This window comes from Emydura macquarii, unplaced genomic scaffold (genome assembly GCF_026122565.2).
Source record: "Emydura macquarii macquarii isolate MOO-44397 ecotype Brisbane River unplaced genomic scaffold, CSIRO-AGI_Emac_v2 contig_2205, whole genome shotgun sequence".
NCBI classification, from domain to species: Eukaryota; Metazoa; Chordata; order Testudines; family Chelidae; genus Emydura; species Emydura macquarii.
Window position 1 is genome coordinate 24,836,397 of NW_027132342.1, and position 20,632 is coordinate 24,857,028.

General features: G+C 39.4%; 1 protein-coding gene across 2 annotated transcripts in view; it reads right to left on the reverse strand.

Moving 5' to 3' along the window:
• LOC137160848 (uncharacterized) overlaps positions 1 to 20,632 on the reverse strand; it is a 258,303-nt gene that overhangs the window by 205,100 nt on the left and 32,571 nt on the right. For both annotated transcript variants that reach the window (XR_010921987.1, XM_067559764.1), the window contains exon 4: positions 12,264 to 12,366. Coding sequence is in view for 1 of the 2 variants with exons in the window: in XM_067559764.1 (XP_067415865.1) it covers positions 12,264 to 12,366 (103 nt within the window). In the remaining variant the exon portion in view is untranslated. The remainder of the gene's footprint in view (positions 1 to 12,263; positions 12,367 to 20,632) is intronic.

Genomic DNA, 20,632 nt, shown 5'->3' on the forward strand with positions numbered 1-20,632 from the left:
ACTCATTGCAGGAGAAGAGCAAGTTCCATCCTCCCCCTGTCCCCAGCCCAGCTAGGACTAGCAGCTGAGCCCTGCTGAGAGTAGGATCCACCAGCTGGGAAGTCCTCAGCCTTTTCCCTTCCCACTCCCCACCCCCCCACAATCCCTGTGGTGATTTACTTCTGTGCCAGCTGCTCTGGGTGCCTGAAATGACACGCCCACATTGCTGGGGAGGGGTGCTCTTGCAGCTTCCCTTTGCTTCCCCATCAGAAAGTCATTTTTCTGCAGGGAAGCAAAGAAATCTGCAAGGGACATGAGTTCTGCACACACTCAGTGGTGCAGAAATCCCCCAGAGATAACCAAGAGACTGTCCTTTTTCTTCTTGCAATCCCCTGCCTCTTTCACCACACACCTTCCAACTTCTGCAACAAATGAGGCAAGGGGTCCCTCAGACATCTTTACTATACAACTCTAATACATCCTCAGAGCTGATCCATCCTGGCTATGCACTGAATGCACAGATTATGTAATTAAAACTGTATCATAATATATATGTACAAGAGGGTGAAAACGGACAATTAAACAAGCATATATATTAGCCAGCTCCTCAAAGTTCCCTGACATTTTTGCATTTCTTGGCTAAAATGAGAGTAGACAGGTATTAACGTTTTTATTTTCTTTAAGTGAAGTCAGATTACTATGACTAAATTCCTATTTACTAAGTATTAAGATAAAGAAAATCAGAAAACTTTGTTTTCTGAGGAATTTACCAAATGAACAGTAAATATTCACCAGCTGCTAAGATCAGCTGGTTGTTTTGAATTTAATCTAAATATAATTAAACAAAGAAATAAAGAGGAGATTAGGATTCCACTTACCAATTTGCAATCAAATAATTCAAACAAATAATCTTTCACTCTAAAGTTGCAACAGCGAAAGAAAGAAAGAAAACGTGCAAACCCTCTATTACTTCTACCCTGATATTATTTTCTAGTTAACTAATCCAACCACCAGTTTGAATGAGAGTCACAATCATTTCATAAATCATTACGGAACAATATATATAAGAGGAGTAGCTATGCTTGGAAAAGCATTTCATGTTTTCACAAATACAAAGGGATTCGTAAAGTAAATGTGCTTCCAGTGGAACCAGCTGCTGTGTAAATTCTAGCAGTCACTTTGTGTAATGGAATATCTGATCATTAGCTTAGCAATTAGTTAAATTTCTTCAAGGTGACTTGGATAGATTTCTTTGTAATTGGATTTATGCCTGTTATTGTTTTCTGATGATGTATAAAGAAGCCATGAAAGTTTTCAAGTGCTTGTTTTTTACTGTAAAAATGTCATCATCGAATCTGGTCTTCCTTAGTTTTAAAGGGGAATTTTTCAGGATATCAGAGATGTATATTATGTATTCTTATACCTTAACTGAAAGGACAAGCATGTTCAACTTTTAACAAAGCCACCCTCTCTCATAAATGTTCATTAGGCGCTGAAGTTAAACAAAAGTTAGTAAAAAAACAAAACGAAAAAAGCAAAAACACACAGTCTTCTCCCAGGCACCCCCTTGTGGTCTTAGGGAAGACCTGCAAGGGGCCCCTCACCTCAGTTTTCCTTCTGAGCTTATTGTCTAGTCTATAACCATAGTTTAACAAAACATAGTGAAAAACCCATAACCAAAAGTTCCGGAATGTATTCCAAATCACCCCCCAGTGCAGGTAGTCTATAAAAATAGCTTCGTTCTTACCATACCTGGATTGTCAGTCCTCTGCTGTCCCTCTGCCAGGACAGCCACCCCAGCCTTTCCTTCTGGGGTGCATACCCACCCTTCCGAGCAGAAACTCCCACAGATACTCCACTGGGAGCACACGTACCAGGGGACCATTCCTCACTACCACTGGTGCTCTCATGGTTCCTCTGGGTCCCAGCTTCCCAGCTCTGCAGCAAGGCGATGTCAGGGGTAAGCCCTTCCTGCTGCTCCCCCTTCCTTCAGCTCTCTCTGGCCCTTTGGCTTTGGCTCTCTGGCTTAGAGCCAACAGGCATCACCTTCTGCTTTCCTCCTGCTTTCAGCTCTTTCTAGCCCTGGTCCTCTGGCTTGGAGACACCAGCCAGGAAAACCTTCCTGCTGCTCTCTTGCCTGAAGCCCTCTCCCAGGTACCACCATCTCTCTCACATGCCCAAGCAGCTCTGATCTCCATCTTTTCTGGACTGAACCAGTCTGCTCTGCCTCTTTTTTTCTCATCAGGCCTCTTAGGGTATTTCTACACTGCAATGAAAAACCCGCAGTTGGCCTGTGCCGGCTGACTCGGGTTTACTGGGCGAGAGCTAAGGGGCTCTTCAATTGCGGAGTAGACGTTCAGGCTCAGGCTGAAGCCCAGATTCCAGGAACCTGAGAGGTGGGAGGGTCCCAAAGCTCATGCTGAAGCCCAAGCGTGAACGTCTACACTGCAATTAAACAGCCCCTTAACCTGAACCCTGTAGCCCAAGTCAGCTGGCACGGAGCAGCAGCAGGTGTTTTGTTGCAGTGTAGATGTACCCTTATAGCTGCCAGGAGCTGCCCATCCTCTCAACTGGTCCGAACAAGGAGCACATGGACTGGAACAGGAGAGCTGAGCTCAGGGCTAGCTACTCTGTTACACAAGGCTTTATACAACTTGACTAAAAATCCCTTCTCCTCTCAACTGCTCAGCTTCCGGTCTCTCGTGATGTCATTATTCACCCACTTCTCTTGTTGCCCTATAGAGTCTATTTAGGTAGAAAAGACCTGAATTACTAACAGAAAAATAAAATGAAGAAATTTAAACACAAATCTCTTTCAGACCCCATTTGGACATCAAAAATAGGCATTTTTTCCTATTTTTCCCCTTTGCAGGTCAGTTTTATGAGTGTGTATTTGTGTCCATGTTTATTTACTGAAATCTGAGTATCCAGAAATTATTAAAATTGTAATAGCTTCTAAGCTGTCAAGAGCATCTGGACTTCAGAGTCCAGCTTATAGGAGGAAAATCTGTAAATGTAATTGGCAGGTGTGTGGATCAGTAATACCTTTACACACACACCTAACATTACACGATGCAGAGTAGACAGGGCACAGGCATTAAAATATCAGTTAGCTGAATAGCCAGCCTAATGCCACCCCACCCCAATGATGCAATCTGAGCTGCTTTTCATAAATGGGGGATAAAGTCTGAATTCAGATATTAATGCCTCTCCTTCACAAGGACCAACAAGAGGGCGCCTATATTTTACATTCTGACACAATAAAGTTGGAAGCAGCAAAATTCCTATGGTTAATTTTTTTTTTTTTTTTAAATACAAAAGAATCCCATTCATGTTAACGCTGGGTCAGTTACAATGATAGTAAGGATGGGAGCACTAGGGTAGATAAGGTTCCCACAGGCAACAGCATTTTAAACACTGTACCATCTAATCCTATTGAGGCAAAAACAGATCTAAACAATGTGATGATTAAAAAGCCAGAAACCACTGAGGCCCTGCCTTCTCTAGTACTCTCCTACTGTTGCAGATTAAGCAGAAGTAGCAACAGTGGGAAGTTTTTATTTTTGCACAAACCCTAGTATAGATAAAGCCCTAGACATACTTATAAATTAATCCTGGTCAAAATTTTTTGAATAAAAAGGTTCAATGTGTCAAAAAATGGCCTTTTCCAAATTAAAAAATTGTTCATGAAAAATTGTAAATACCAACGTTTTTTGCAATTTTTTTAAATTGAAATGGTTAATAACATTTTTCGTTTGCTGACAACCTGGCTTTTTGGTAAATAAAATCTTTAGATACGTGTTTGAATAATGATTTTTAATCTAAATTGAAATGATTATTAGTATTGATAAAATAAGCAAAAGTAAGAAAAAAGGCACAATGGTCTATTTCAGCCTCCCCAATGAAAACAATTTTGATTTTTTTTTTTTTTTAATTTCAACTAGTTGTAAATGTAGGTGATGAATGAACATCAGCACCACCAAATTAGAAGGAGAATGAAGAAACATGATTAAATTGATGTCTTGAACCAGTATTTCATAGTTCAGTTTTAGTAGTATTTAATTTTTTATTATTTCTTGGGCATTCATGTTGCCATGTCTTCAAAACAAGTGTAACTAAACAATAGAAGCAGAGGAAACATTCAGATTAATATTCAGATAAAGCTGCTTGCCATCTAAGAATGTAAATCTAATGCAAGTCTTTTGACCACTTTACCCAAAGTAAGCATGAAAGTTCAGAGTGAAGATTGACTTATGCAGTGCACAAGGAAAGAAAGGGAAATGAAATAAAACCAACATGAAAAACAGACTCCAAATGGTAACTCTGGGTATGTTTACACTGCAATGAAAAACCCACGTTTGGCCCATGCCAGCTGACTTGGACTCGCAGGGCTTGGGCTGCAGGGCTATTTCACTGCAGTGTAGACTTCCGGGCCTGGGCTAGCACCTGAGGACCTTGTGAGGTGGGAAGGTCCCAGAGCTTGGACTCCAGCCCAAGCCCAGAAGTCTACACTGCAGTGAAACAGCCCCGCAGCCCAAGTCCTGTGAACCTGAGTCGGCTGGAAAGGGCAGCTGTGGGTGCCTAGTTGCAGTGTAGACGTACCCATACATATGTTCTAGACCAATGGTTCCCAACCCGTGGCCCGCGAGGGGCTTTCAAAATGGCCCGCACTCCCCTCCCGCTGGCTGCAGAACAGAGCTGCTGCTGCCTGAGGACCCATGTGGAGTGCGTTGCCGCGGGGCTGAAAGATGGTGCTGGCTGCAGCCAAGGGGAGGGGAGAACAGCACTCTCCTCGGCTGTAGCAGAGAGCATGGCAAATCACTCCACCTGGGTCCCTAAGTGCTGGAGTTGGTGCTGGAGCCAGAGGGAAGGGAGCAGTGAACTCCCATCCCCTGGCTGCAGAAGGGAGCTGCTACCTAAGGACCTAGGCGAGCGTGCTGCCGGTGGGTCTGAAAAATAGGGCAGGCTCCTTGCTGCAGCCAAGGAGATGGAAGATCAGCGCTCCCCTCCCCTGGCTCCAGCAGAGAGCAAAGCGCTCTGCCTGGGTCGCTAGGCGCTGGGTCCCTGCTGGAGCCAGAGGGGGGAGAGCACTGATCTCCAGTCCCCCGACTGCAGAAGGGAGCCGCTGCCTAGGGACCCAGGTGGAGCCCAGGGTTCCCTGCTGAAGCTAAGGGGGATGGGAGATCCTCCTCGCTGAACTCCTTCCCTCTGGCTGCAGCGAGGGATGAGGGGGGCTGCTGGCAGAGACTGCTGACCCTTCAGGATTATAAAAATCATATTTGTGGCCCTCGAGCCAAAAAGGTTGGGAACTACTGTTCTAGACCAAGGAAGTGTAGTCCTAGCAAATGGAAGAATTCAAATATTTCTGAGTGGCTGTACTAAATGCAGAATAAATGTCCTGCGGGACATATCATGGTTGATATCATCATCAGCATTAAGAAACAGATTAATATTGTATATAAAAATTACAAGAGCTGTTTTTATACTACAACATGATCAAAAGCCATACTTAACACACTTAGAAGCATATCTCTCAGCCAAGTGGTGATAAGACACTGATATATCATGGTGATAAGCACAGTATACAAATCTATACAGAATAGAATAGAGACAATTGTTTGGCTTTCAAGCACTTTAGCCAGAAAGGCTACATTAGCTATTGGAAGGCAAGTATTCCAAGATCCAATGCAGCTTTTAATTGAGCATGGGTCTAGTTTAATTTAATGGAAATGGAACTATACCAAAACTCAAAGACATATTAAGAGTTTGTGTAACAAATGAAGAAAGATAACAGGCACATGGCTGCAGAATGTCAGCAGGCCAGGGATCAGAAGGCAACATTTTTCCCATTATGTTTACTGAAATGTTTTTTAAAAGATACAAGGCATCACACATATCCACAAATACAGTAGAAAGTCATGGTATGTGATAGTAAGTAATAAGTATAATACAATTTAGAAAGTTCCAGAGGGGTAGCCATGTTAGTCTGTTTTCAGCAAAACAACGAGAGTTCTATGGCACTTTAAAGACTAACAAATTATTTGGGCATTAGCTTTCGTGGGCAGAAACTCACTTCGGCAGATGTATGAACAATTTAGAACAATTTAGAAAGACACATTACAGGACTTACAATATAATAAATTCTGAAAAATGCATGAAGGATAGGAGCATGGTAAATTTATCTAGTAATACTACAGGGAATGCAAAATAGTAGAAGATTAGAATCCTTCAGGATAAAAAGCATTATTTAAATATATAAAGCGCTTCAGAAATTATAAAACACACTACAACAAAAATACAAAGTAGACACTTCTTATTTGGGGGTAGAAGATAGGATGCAGTCAATCAGCAGACAATACAATCAATAGTGAAGGGGGGAAAAATCTGGTGAAAAGCAAATGAGCAAACTCCTATCCTAACCAAAAATTCCCTGGAACTTTTTATGCCTATGAATAGTAGACAAAATCTATTTTGTTAAAATCTCATCTACAAGATCCTCCAGAGTAAACTGCATGGTGCTTAGTGTAATTACCTCAGCAGGAAAATATGCTGAATTCCTCTAGCTGAGGGGTGGAAAATCAGACAGGTTTCAACATATTCACAAAGATTTCATAAAGAAAATCTTCCTCTCCACTTATATTGTCTTCATATGTGCTTAAAGTCAAGTGCCAACAATGAAAAGGATGGCACTGACAAGATATTGGTCAGGCTTATTTTGTGCATTGTCAAACAAACAGGTGAGCATTAAAGAAACACACAAAATAAGGTACCTTGAGAGATACTGTACGCCCAGTGTAAGATCCCCAGTCACACAGACTTCTAAACGTATCTGCAATATAATAGCACCTTCTAGAATTAATATCTGAAGAAGGGTAACGTGAATCCGATCTAAACAGTGGTTCTGTTCCAAATTCCTCCCATCTCTTCCATAAGTAAATGGCCAGATAAATACCAAGGCCCAGAATTTCAGACTTGAGTGCCTAAAGTCAGGAATTTATATCCAAATTAAGGCACTAAATGAAAGATTTTCAGAGGTGCTGAGTGCCCACAGCTCCCATTGACTCTTATTTAAATGCCTCACTTTAGACAACCAAGTTTGAAATGTTTGGCCCAGTTCTCCTCTGCTCACAGCCACTGTGAGCAACCAAATGGCTATGAGATGCCAAACTAGACTACTCATAGGGAATCTATACTGTTCATTATTGTACTAAAAAAGAGATGGTGAGTGAGAAACATTTTACATAGACCAACATCTCTAAACTATGGGTATTTTTCACTGCCATGGTGGCAGGCATCGATGCAGTGGCATTGATTGAGCAGGTCTGTGTAGATCAGTCAATCAGAGAGCGTTCTCCAGTCAACTCAGTTACCTCCATGAAAGGAGACACGTAAGCTACATTACACAGCCTGCATATCTCCCGTCAACCATCGCCACCAGTGTTGACCAGTCCTATTTCACCTTCAATTTGTGTGACATTAAAGTTTTAAAACCTTGGTGTAGTTCTACATCAGGTAATCCCACATATGCATACAAAGTCAGCAATTGGCTAACATAGAGGAAAATATTTAGCTACACAGGAAGTCACAAGCTTCGGAACACAGTAGTAAATGGAAACCCACAATACTGAGGTATCAACAGGAACAGACCGGGAGGATCCTAAGAATTCAAGTAATAAAATGTTTTTACCAGATTTGTAGAGACTGAATTCTGACTCAGTCTTTTTAATGAAAGGTAGAGGTAGGAATTTTTTTTAACAAAAATCTTTTTCCAAAAATATATATTTTTGAACAAAAAATATAAAAAAGGTGTGTTTTTTCTTATTTTATTAAAAATGTATTTAAAACGTTTCTGAAAATGGTTATCAAATGGGTAATCATTTTGGTAATGCTTTTGATAAATTTTTCTCCCAAAAGTGTTTTTAATTGACAAAAAAAAAGACAAAATGAATCTATTTGAAATACAAAATGAAAACAACCTCAAATTTTTTGAAACTTTTTCAAAGAAACAGATTTTAATTTTTCAAGCAGCTCTACTCAGAGGTTATTTCAAATCAGTTAAACACCATTTCTAGTTAAATATCCCAAAAGAAGATCAGAGGTCTGAATTTACCAAATATAGTAGATATGGCTGTTATTTTTTATATTTTCTACAGTCTAAAGAAGGAATATAATTTTGATTGTTCTATAGGGGCATATATGAGGGGAATGTGAAGTGGAATTATATCTCTTCATGAACAAAAGGCCTCCAAACACTTTAACCCACCACCACCATTATTACCACAATTACTCATGCAGACTCATCTATCCTATCCTAGCTTCCTTAGTCACTGCACATTTATCCCCTCCTTCTCTATGCTATCTCAACCTCCCCAGAACTAGAGCCAAAATGTAGTACACATCACCTCTCCTGACTGGGAGATGTTTGTTAAAGGATTGAATTCTATTGTCTTAATCCAATATAGTTCAGCTATTCTGGCCTCTAGGAATCTTCATTAGCTCTAAACACAAATGGTTGCTTAAAGGACTTCATATTTAATTTTGTGATAAGCAAGCCTGTGACTACAGATATTTCTTTATTAAAAATATTGTATAAACTAACAGTCACCAATATTTCTTCCCCATTCTGTAACTTTATGAAAATAAAAAGATTAAGAATGATTGTGTTGTCCGTCAATATTCTTCATGGGAGATGTCTAATAGCATCTCACATACGAAGTGTGTAGGTCTATTATCATCTTTAGAGTATAGATTTCATATTGTTTCATGATGAATTCTAATAAATAATGGAAGAGAAGATGATGATGTCAAAAACACAATATAATTTTGAAACACAATTGCCACCCACCTACTTTACAGGAAAAGTGCATAGGAGCATAAAAGAAAGAAAAAGTCAACCACTAAGACTCACCCTGACATTGGGAAAACCCACTTAGGGGCTAGAAAAGCTCACAAGCTGCAACTTACAAACAGTTTTCTCTTTCCATTATAAGTAGATAAGGGAAGGGAAGAAACAGTTTCGTCCCCCACCACATAGAATGGGAAGGGGGGGCTTGTCCACTTAAACCAACTACTCCTCTATAGGCCAAGCTCCCTGGTCAGATTGCATCTCCAAAAGGTGCACCAAGGTCAGAGACTCCTGTCTTGGAGAGGGGAGAAGGTGTGCAATGGAAAACATTGTGCTTCATGATCCAACCAGGGAGCCAAGCCTATAGAAGAGAGTGCGAGCACAAGGCACCCAAACTGCAACTCGCAGGAGGCACCCTGGCAATATATCTGAATCAAAATATTTTGGTTTTTTAAAATTCGAATTCTCACTAGAAAATTTAAATTTTCTATAGAAAAAAAGCCCATTTTCCAACCCTGTCTACTTCATACCCTGCCCCTCTTTTTTGTTTTGATAAACTTTCTTCCTTCTCCCCTTGGATATGGAAATTTTCCCACCTAAATTATCACACACAGGAAGGCTCAAATTGAGAAATAAACCAGTGGTACTATGCCTAGTTCTGCCCACCAGCCAAGTTTCACCTACTTTGGATGCCAAAATGAGATGTTATTCACAACAGCTTGTGCAGATGTTCAGAATGTGATAATTTATTCTCTGCTGGGCTTCTCAAGCTTCGGCTTCCCTCAGTAGTATTCAGATACAACCAGGGGCAGGGTTAAGTTAAAAAAGAGACAAAACCAGCATATGCCTAAGGCTCCTATCACTCAGAGACATGTGATATCAGAATGTAAGCTTAGCTCTCATGGTGGCTAAGAAAGATTGAAACTGAGTACTGGCAGCAGAGATATCTGTTAGCGTCTTCAGACAATCTAGCACAAAGGAAGAGGAAGCAGACACTAGAAACAGGAAGGTAGCTGCCAGGCCTTACATCCCCCCTCACAGCAGATCCACGACTCTAGCTATTTTGAAACGGAGAAGAGCTTGGATGCCCATGAGGCTCTGAAGTATTGACTCCCCCTTGGTGGGGTTCAGATGCCCCTCTGGGGTCCATTCCTCTCCTCTGGGTGTTTTGGCTTGCCAGGCCAATTTAGAAGTAATGTTATTCTCCCAAATGCCATCTACTTCTAGCACCATCATGAGATGCCACTCTCCACAGAGTATACAGACCTTTATAGAGCCCCCTCTTTCTTTTTATTCATGATTTCATCAACTTTTAAACAGATAATGGTATTGACATCTACATTCTTGCCAACAGGCCCCACAGACTACTTATTTCTCAGTGGTACTGTTTCAAGCTCTGCGCAGACACGGGCAGGCATCACTCAGCAGTTATACTTGGTTCACATTTTCAAGCTTTTGTTTGCATTAACAACGGCTAGAAACTACTCTTTAAAAAAAAGAAAAAAGAAAGGTGAGATTCTGGAGAAAAAAATAGCAGCCTTAACCTGTATAATGCCACCCTGGATTCACCACTGTTAAGTCATGCAGCCCTACTCATGTTGGTAAAACCTTTATAATACACCGTGCTATCACGCATTCCATGTTTATATGAATTTTTAACACACACATACACGCACATGTACACACAGAGTTTAGTAAGCATTCATTCAGGGTCTGATTCCAAAGGGGACTAAATACAATCCTTAGCTTTTTAAAGGAACCACTAATAACTGCAGATTCCAAGGTCCTACAGTGGCACTAGCCTACTGAAAACAATCAACACAAAGTGTTTAAAAAAACAAAACCAAACATGGAAGGACTGAACAATCCAAGACTCCAAAGAGATGCAAATGTTACCTTTAAGACACTAAACAAAAGAATTAAGAATGGAAAGAATCTGAATAGATTAGTTCAGAAACGAGCTCTATTTTACTAATCTTGAGTGTCTTTTTTCATTCACTTATAAAACACATTCTTTTAACTGCATTTATACATGCATATTGTAGAATACATTAGTGCTTGCAGACAGAGTGTATCCATTTTAACAATGGAAACCAAGCCTGAAATATTTCAGCTACAAATGAAAGACTCCTCAGCTATGATTGCTTTACAGAACATTTAGGAACTCTACATTTTATTGAAAGATTTCACATAGCTACCTTGAGGTGTCTTGGAGAAGATGTGGGAAAATAAGGATATTTACTATATGTCTATCTTTTGGTGAGACAGAATTCCTGAGGTTGCTATTAAAGGGGCTAAAAGAAGATATCCGTTCAAAAGAATTTTTTTTCAGTGGGTTACTAGGGAAACCTGAGTCGCCTAGAACCAGTGAAGTTTTAAATTACACAATGAATTCATGGACCCAGACATGATGTTGCTAGGTTCTGGAAAGGAAAACCCATGCTGGATTAAAGGTTTTGGCAGTTAAAAGGCATTACTGTACTAGCAGAGATGACAGCTCAAGCTACACAATAAAGGGTGATGAGTTTCATAAAATACTAGGTCTTTTTTAGAAAGTCATGGAATTTCCCTGTGGTTTGAAAAATCTCCTTGAGTTTAGAAGATAATTATGTGAGATATTTAATTTATATTTTATATTTCCTTTTAAATAATACTGCATAGTACTGGAACCATACACGTATGTACATGTTTTTGTGCGAGTCTATCTGTCTGTTTTCTAGAGGAAGTCTCCTCATGATGGAAGTTTTGTTTAATCAGCTTATTTTACTTTCCACTTATCATAGTCTAAGTCAAATGAGCATTTGATCTATCATACCAAGCACTATGAACAGCTCAGGATTTTTGGCATTTTGTAAGCAAAAGTCGCTAGCAGCAGTTACCAGCACAGAATACATATGTGCATGTGATTTATGAACACTATAAAGTAAAGGAAGATATTTTCATAATTAACATGTTTTGTAACAAAAACATATCTGCTATGCTTTGCCTTTTAGTATAATGTTATTTATATAGCACCAAAAATGTAGTGAACGGTTTACAGACATACACCCATATATAGACAATGTCTCTGCCCCAAGGAGCTTACAATGTCCAAAGAAAAGTTAGGGAAGATATTAGAAGCAGTGATTGAGCAGTGATGTTTAGCTGGCATCTTGTTAGCTTCAGGATTTGATTTGGCTTTTTTTTTTTTCCTCCCTCTTCCCTTGAAAGGAGAGCCAGGTTTCACAGGCCTAAGGAAAACATGGGTTGTTGTTTTTTTTTTTTAAATTGTGCTAATTTAATATGGAATGTATAGATTTGTGATGACATCAAAGGTTATATCTGTTAAAAATCCGCGAAGGGTGCTTAAAATATAAAAATATCAGTAGAAATACATCTCAAATATCTAAGTATGATACTCACACACACACAGACTAATATTATTGAAAAGAAAATTTACCTTAGAAAGATTCAGAAGAGGAAGAAGACGTAAAAATATATTTGATTCTTGGCCTAATCCTCCAAAATTTGTGTTGTCCATGACAAGATCCTGGCAGGGATGCCTATTGGAAAAATTAAGCAATAAGCAATTCAGTACTATGTTTATTTCAAAGTCCAATTTATTGTTTATAAATACCAAGGTTTGAAAAGATGAATAAATATTGAACAACTGATTAAATGTCTAAAGCTTTAGATAAGGTTTTCCACAACACCATCATTCCCTGTATAAGAATGTTCTCTCTCTGGGAATATTTCCTGAATTAATTAAGATAGTCTTCCGTCAACCAGGATGTCAGTTTTTCCAAAGCTGCCCTCACATTCCATCATGTCAATTTTCTCAACTTTATAAAATGTTTATTTGGCACCAGTTTAAATCTGCCTCTTTAAAAATGGTCTAAAGTTTGAATATATGACTTACAGAATACAAACATCATACATTTCTTTACAAACATTTAAAAATTTTCAGACTCCCTACACTTAATAAAATAATACAAGTTAACAGTAACAACAAATTAAAAAGGCTAAAATTAAATGTAGTAGCAACTACCTTGCTGCAGTGTGACATTCACATAATTACTGCTGCTTTTAGACCATGAACTAAAGTAAAATTTTACCCTCATTTGTCAATATATATGAAATGAATGTTGCTATATTAATAATGATTATGATATAAGAAGAAAAACAAAGATAATATATATGAAAGGCTTCTTGCCTGGAAACTGACCTTTTCAAGTTTATTCCAGTAGCAATTTACTGGCTCCTAATTACTGTTCAATATTCCTCTCCTACTAGCACATTAATAATAATAAAAGAGGTAGCAGCTATCACAGCTGATTTAGAGGTTCAAATTCTTTACTGTAGCAATGGAGATGGTTTTTAAAAAGGCAAAATGCCAGTCATGAGATCCTATCAGACTATTGGTAAACTACTGACAGCAGCACTACAGCAAATCGATCAACAATGCAAAAAGCTGACAAGGAAAGACAAAAATAAAGACTTGCACTACTTTGCAGTTTACAGGCCTTTGTTATGAAATTGTGCTGTCTAACTAAATTTCAACTCCAATTGTTACAGGAAAATTCTGGTTTTTGTTTATAGGACAAGCCATCAACATGCAAGTAAATTTTCAAATATAGAAGACAGTCACAGTTTAAATAATCTTAACTATACTCTTTTTAGAGACACTATAGAAAGGCATACCTATGCCTGTAGGCACATATTGTAAACCCCTGAAAACAAACAGTAAGGATTAAAAGTCACTTTAAAAAAAAAAAAAAAAAAAAAGATTTCTGGTCATATAAGGTGTTATTCTACAAAGCTCATTGCCAGTTATTAGAAGTTGCTATTTTTAACTACATTATTTCTGTTACATTCAAAATCTAATTAGGAAATAAAAACTTCTCAGGTAGTGCTAATTGTTTTTCCCTCACATGCATAAAAACCTGTGTAACTCACTGGATTACATTACAAGCAATCAGTGGTGTTTTTCATTTTAAACAACTCCCAGTAAAGCTCATTTATAAACAAGCAAGCTCCACTGTTAATTTATTAATGGATTTAGTGTAGTATATAATGGTATCATCAATACCAAAAGCACTTCTGTTCATCTAACTAATCAGAGTACTGGGAGCAAAAAATAACCTGACTTTAACCACACCAATAAAAATGTGGAAAAAAGAAAACAGGCATGCTACATTTAAAAAGCCTATCAGGATAGGTGGTTGACAAGCTTTTGAAAATAGAATGTTATACATAATAGTTTTATAAAGTAAAACTGGCATTTAGTACTTTTGTCTGCTTTAACTGAAATGAGAAGAGACAACTATGTTAAAGTGGAGGACAGATGTTAGGTTGTCAAAATGTAGTATACAGCTGTGGTTCTCAACCAGGGGTACATGTACTCCTGGGGGTATGCAGAGGTCTTCCAGGGGGTACATCAACTCATCTAGGTATTTGCCTAGTTTTACAACAAGCTACATAAAAAGCCCTAGGGACGTCAGTACAAACTAAAATTTCATATGGACAATGACTTGTTTTATAATTTTATGTTAAAAATGAGAAAGCAAGCAGTTTTTCAGTAATAGTGTGCTGTGACACTTTTGTATTTTTATGTCTGATTTTGTAAGCAAGTAATTTTTAAGTGAGGTGAAAGTTGGGGTACACAAGACAAATCAGACTCCTGAAAGGGGTGCAGTAGTCTGGAAAGGCTGAGAATCACTGGTATACAGCATGTTCCTTCCCACACGCATATGCATAGAGTTTAAGGCCAAGTTTAGGTAAAGACTACATCCATTGATACAATCAATTAAACAAACTAAAAATCATTTTTAAAAGATCCTACATGGACTTTAATATAGATTATAATCTATCTTCAAAACCCATGATAAACCGTGGCTTTATCTCTTCATTTTAATACATGAATTTTCCTGTATTCATGCTGACTACATAAGTAATAAGTAGTTATAAACTACTACTTTACATGTTGTCTCTTTTTGTCGAGTCAAGTGTTTGGGGCGGGGGGGGGGAGGGGGGGGCGGTGGCTGCCTTCCTGATCTCCTACCCCCAATCTTCTGCTCGACCCATTACATCCACATCCTGCAGAGGACATGGCAGACAGCACAGCAGCGAACATTCGACCTCTTTTGCAGCTCATGTTCTCTTCCTCCCACACATGAGCCTTAGGAGAATTGTGAAGGGGTTTATCTCCCTGCAAGAGTTCAGATGTTTGTTGGGGCCTCCCACCCTTTGACAAGCCTTAGTTGATGCCTTAAGGTTAACGACCCGATGCACACACCTAGAAAACCTATTTGGCTTGACAACAAGCTTAAGTAGACTCACTGAAGGTGCCTGGCAACCACAATGAGCCTCCTATGGTTTATTCATTATTTGTATTACGAAAGCAACCAGAGGCCCCAGACAGGCTCAGGCATCAGGGTCTCACTCTGCCAGGCACTGTACCGATCTGAAATACAAACCCAGTCCCCTGCTCCAAAAACCTTACAATCTTATTTTATGCCAAGACAGAAGAGGTGAATACAGCAAACAGAAGGGTGGGAAGAGACTGATGAGTTAACAATGTAACAAGATAGTTCCCTACTCTGCGCAGTAGTCAGAGCTTGCCACCTGGCTAACCCTAGTCGGTTGGCAGGGCATTGTAGGCAGAACTGTGTGAATAACGCATTTTTCGGTTTGCTGACAATACCCCCAAAAAATTAAACAAACAAAATGAAATAATCAGGAAACAAAATCATTTAGGATCAAACAAAATGTTTTCAGTCAACTTCAAATGCTTAATGTTTTTAATCTATTAAAATAAATTTGAAGGAAATTTCAATATGAAAAGTCATTTCAAGCGCAAAAATCAAAATGTTTTGATTTTTTCAGATGGGGGGAGTTTAAGGGGTTCTTTGACATGAACAATTTGGTGAAACTGACACAAATTCATGAAACGCAGTGTCGCCAAATCTGCTTTGGTTGAAAATTTTCACCCAGGTCTAGTTGTAGGCCATATATCACAGCTGAATTGCAAGGAGGGATTTGAAGGAGGGTAAGATAGTGGCAGCACAGATTTTATGCCACGCATAAGAAGTGGTGGGAGAAAAAGCATTAGGATGTTTGAAGGAGAATCTGGCTGGTGAATAATAAAAGGCTGGTAATGCCGATAGAGCAAAAGAAGTGGTCAGTATTGCAACAGGTTGATAGATTAGGTGGTTGGGGTACAGCTAAAATGTGAAGGGCTCAAAGGTAAAGGCTAAAAGCTTGTGTGCAATGCACTGGAGACAAGGGAGCTAATGGTGTGACAGACTGGAAAAAGGGTGTCACACTGTCTGAAGAGGCTCACGACCATGAGTGCTTACCTCAGGGCAGACTGCCAAAAACAGAGCAGACACCCCAAACTGGTGGTTCATTCTATCATTAGATTTCACCAACCCATTAACAAATGTGAACTCCTGGATCAATATAACAGTCTTACCATGGAGTCACTTATCTGACACTGGCTGGATTAGGGTGGCCCTTGAGGTGTATTCGGGAGCTCTGATTACTCCCTCCTACACCAGTCTCGCATTGGGGGTGTGATACTGGCTGGACTAGGGGGGCCATTTATTATATTATTTAACATCAATGTGTCAAAATCATAATAATTCATATGAGATATGCCATGCCAGGTTCTGTTAGAAAGGCTATAATGTGCTAAGTAAGATGATAATGTTTATGTTCATGTTTTATATGTGTTATGGAAGTTATGGATATGTTAGATATGTCTGTATCTCAACTTGTGCTGTGTTTCTGGGTGACACCCCAGACAGGACGGTTGCAGCACTAGCCTACTTAATGGCCCATTAAGGAAACTCACAGGTACAATGGGCCCAGGGGAAGAAGCCAGAGATGTACCTGATGAGTTACCAGGACTTACTCATGTGACCCTGGATTCCATCTTATTCCTGTAAATTTCCACAAGCAGCATGGCAAAGGCCAAGGGACATAAAAGGCAGCTGTACCACATCCATTTTGTCTTCAGTCTTCAGCTACCTCTGAATCAACTCATCTACAACTGAACTAAAACTGTGAAACAAAGGACTGAGACCCATCCAGGTACTGGATGTATACCAGAGGGACTATACAAGCCTGAAAACTCACAATTCTACTAGAAACCTGATATATATAGACTTTCAAATCAATTGTATGTGTCTGATTGCTTTAATCCTTTAACATTTCTCTTATAAGTTGTTTCTTCCTGTTTATAATAAACCTTTAGTTCTAGTTACTAAAGGATTGTGTACGCTGGCAGCATGGTATTTTGGGTAAGATCCAAACTTATATTGATCTGGTACCGTGGCTGACCCTTTGGGGTCAAGAGAACCTTTTTGGTAAAGTGCATAGAGTTTAAATAACTGATTTCTTTACTGGACCTAGTGTCTGATTGGAAGCCAGAGACTGAAATGCAGTAAGTGGGCTGTATATATTTTTATTTTAGTTTCTTGATAACCAGTGTGGGGAATCAGAAGCACTCTTTGTGGCTGGTTGGGAAGTCTGACTTCAGTGTCACCCACCAGTGCTGGGAGAATCTGCTCTCCTTTTGCAGCCTGCCCTGACCTTGGCATTTTTGGGTGGCTACCCTAGGCAAGGACGGGTCACAATTTACACCAAAAATCACAAAATATTCAGGTTGCTTCCAGTCCCAAGAGACCAGTCACTTACCCTAGATCAATTGGTACCCCTAGATCTTACACCAAAGACATCTGTAGCCAATCTTGTAATAAACTATCTAAAGGTTTATTAACTAGGAAAAAGAAATAAGAGTTATTTATAGGTTAAAGCAAGCAAACACATACACACAAATGAGTTAAAGTCTAAATCCGACAAGTGACAGAGTTGTAGTGATCTGTCAATTCAACGTGTCTTTCAGGGTTAATCCAGGGATAACTCTGAAGGATCTCTCACTTCAATTTAGAGTCTCTCTGGCCCTGTGAGAGTTCAAACAGCAAAGAGATGAAAAATCTTCATGTAAACTATTTTTATTTCCCTCTTCCAGCATTCAGACCAATGGGACGAGGCCTTCTGCACATAAATCTCCATGGGTGGGTGGGGCAATTAACAAAGCTTTTGTTCTATGATGGCCCACTTAATTTTTGATAGCACTCATGGATGAGCAGGGGGGATGATTCCCATGCCTGGGTTCACAAGTACAGAGCAAACATTTTCAAAGTTATAAAACAAAACTTACATATATCCTTATAGCATAGGATAGACCTTACAAGTGAGACTAATGCATGCATCAACTTACAAGCATTTCATAGAGTATAAACCCTACATACATTCTTATAAAACTAATTTCTATTTTGAACTAAACTAACCTACAGGTGAGCTGGTTTGGTTTCCAGCTATAAGTTTGCCAGTTCTTAGCTAACACCTGTGGCCATAGCCATGGCCAGAGCCGGCACTTGGTTTACCAGCATCACGGGGGGAAGAAGATGTATTCAGAGTGATAAGCCAGGAAGACAGTCTTAGCAGCAGCCTTCTGACTGGATTTGGAACTGTAAGGCTGCCATAGCCAATGCCAGAGATTAATGTGCTGGCCTGTTCACTACATACCCCCAAGTTGCCTCCCAATCTCCATACCCCAAATTTACTTTACTAAAAATCAGTCAGACTAACTCAGCAACTCTTTTTCTCTGTGGGAAAGTCAAGAAGGCCAAATTATTCTCTGCATAGTATACCTGCCTACTTTCAAAGGGTGAATTTAGACTCTACAATCATGAAATAAACCATTACTACTTTTGCTATTGCAGGCCCAACCCTAGCATCAGGGCCCGCGTCCAGAGACCTAAGTTTGGATAGCTATAGAATGGGAATTTATTAGACTTCCCCCCACTACCTTATGTTCTGGAATCTACATATCATAACTTCCCCTTTTTATTTATGCCAGCAGAGAGATCAAGGCCAAGCCAGCCGGACTAACATTTCAGCCCATGCTAAATACAGAGGCAGCTCTTTGGGGGAAAACTTAGCTCTCTTGGTAAAGGGAAAAGCTTTATGTGGAAGGAATGATGAATATGGCATTCAAACTTCCCCAGATCTCTGCCAATGAGACAGTCAGGTCCCTTTCAGACACTACCATGTGATTAATATTTGCAAAGTGCTTTAAAGGGCATGTCTACACTGTACCTGGAAACGAGCTCCCCAGCTCAGGTCCACAAACTGATGCTAGCAGGACTCATACTAGTACTGTAAAAATTGCTGTATATACTTTGCAGCTCAGCTGATGCTTGAGCTTTGAAGCTGGAGGCGGGGAGAGGAAAGGGGGTGAGGCTTGAGAGACCAAGCCACTATTTTTAGAGTGCTAGCCCACAAAGCACATTTCTGTGGACCAGGGCTGGGAGACTTGCTTCCCAGCTGAAGTGTAGAAATGCCCAACGATGAAAACCGTTTTAAATGCTAAGGATTATTCTGATGAGGATTAATTTAATTATTAACTTAACCACAATACTGGAGTCAGCATCCCTGTTCTTGAGGTAAGAGTCCAGGGATCCTTAATGACCACATTAATCAGGATTTCTGGGTTTACATCTCATCTAAATGATAACATCTCTAGCAGCACAGTGTATCCTAGCACCTTCCTGGGAGCTACTGGCTGAGTACCAGTTTAGAGCAAAGTTTGCTCCAGATATCTTTCTGACTGTTGCAGTAAAGCTCTTAAGAATAATTATTTTATGATGCCTAACAAGTGGATATCATGTTTCTATTTTATATAATACATGCAGGTGTGGTATAAATGTTTGATAAGTAAATATTTGGCACTATTAGTCAAATGTGGCAAACCCACATATGAGTTATGCAGGTCATAAGACATGAATTTATAGAATCATAGACATGTAGGACTGGAAGGGACATCGAGAGATCATCTAGTCCCTCCTACTATGCTGAGGCATGACAGATGTTTGTCCAATCTGTTCTTAAAAACCTCCAATGATGGTGATTCCACCACCTCCCTTGGTAATTTATTGCATATCCTTAAAGTTAAAACATTTTTCTTAATATCTAATCTTAATGTCCCTTGCTGCAGGATTAAACTGATTATTTCCTGTCAGACCTGCACTGGACATGGAGAACAATTGATCACCATCCTCTTTAAAACAATCCTTAATATATTTGAAGAATTATCAGATTCTCCCTCCCCCCGTCTTTTTTCTCAAGATTAAACATACAGTTTTTCAACTTTTCCTTTTGTCATTTTTATTGTTCTCCTCTGGACTCAGTCCAGTTTGTCCACATCCTTCTTAAAGTGTGGTGCCAAAACCAGACACAATGCTCCAGCTAATGCCTCACTAGTGCTGAACAGAGCGAGACATTTACCTCTCCTGTCTTACATATAAAACTCCCATTAATACCCTCCGGACTGGTATTAGTCTTTTTTGCTCCCAAAGAAACAGTACACCCCAGTTTACCAGATACGCCTCAGATCACTGCTCTGCTTAACACACAGCACTTAGACAGGGTTATCGTGAAAACAAGTAAAAAGCTTATTTAATCAAATAATTAGAGAGATTCAAATGATAACAAGTAGAAATATTGGAAACAAATGGTTACATATAAAATAAAACATAACACATTTTAGAACCCAGACTTACTTAACTAGTTACTGTCATGTTATATATGGCAAAGCTCACCCAAAATCCTTCCAGCATATTTCAGCCAGGCTTGGCTGTGATCTTTTCAAGAGACAAGCCATGCTATCAGCTTGCCTCTTCAGTCAAAAAGATCCAGGGTATCTCCCTGTACCCTCCCATTCCTCCACCTACCCCATGATACCCCTGAAAACCATTGTCT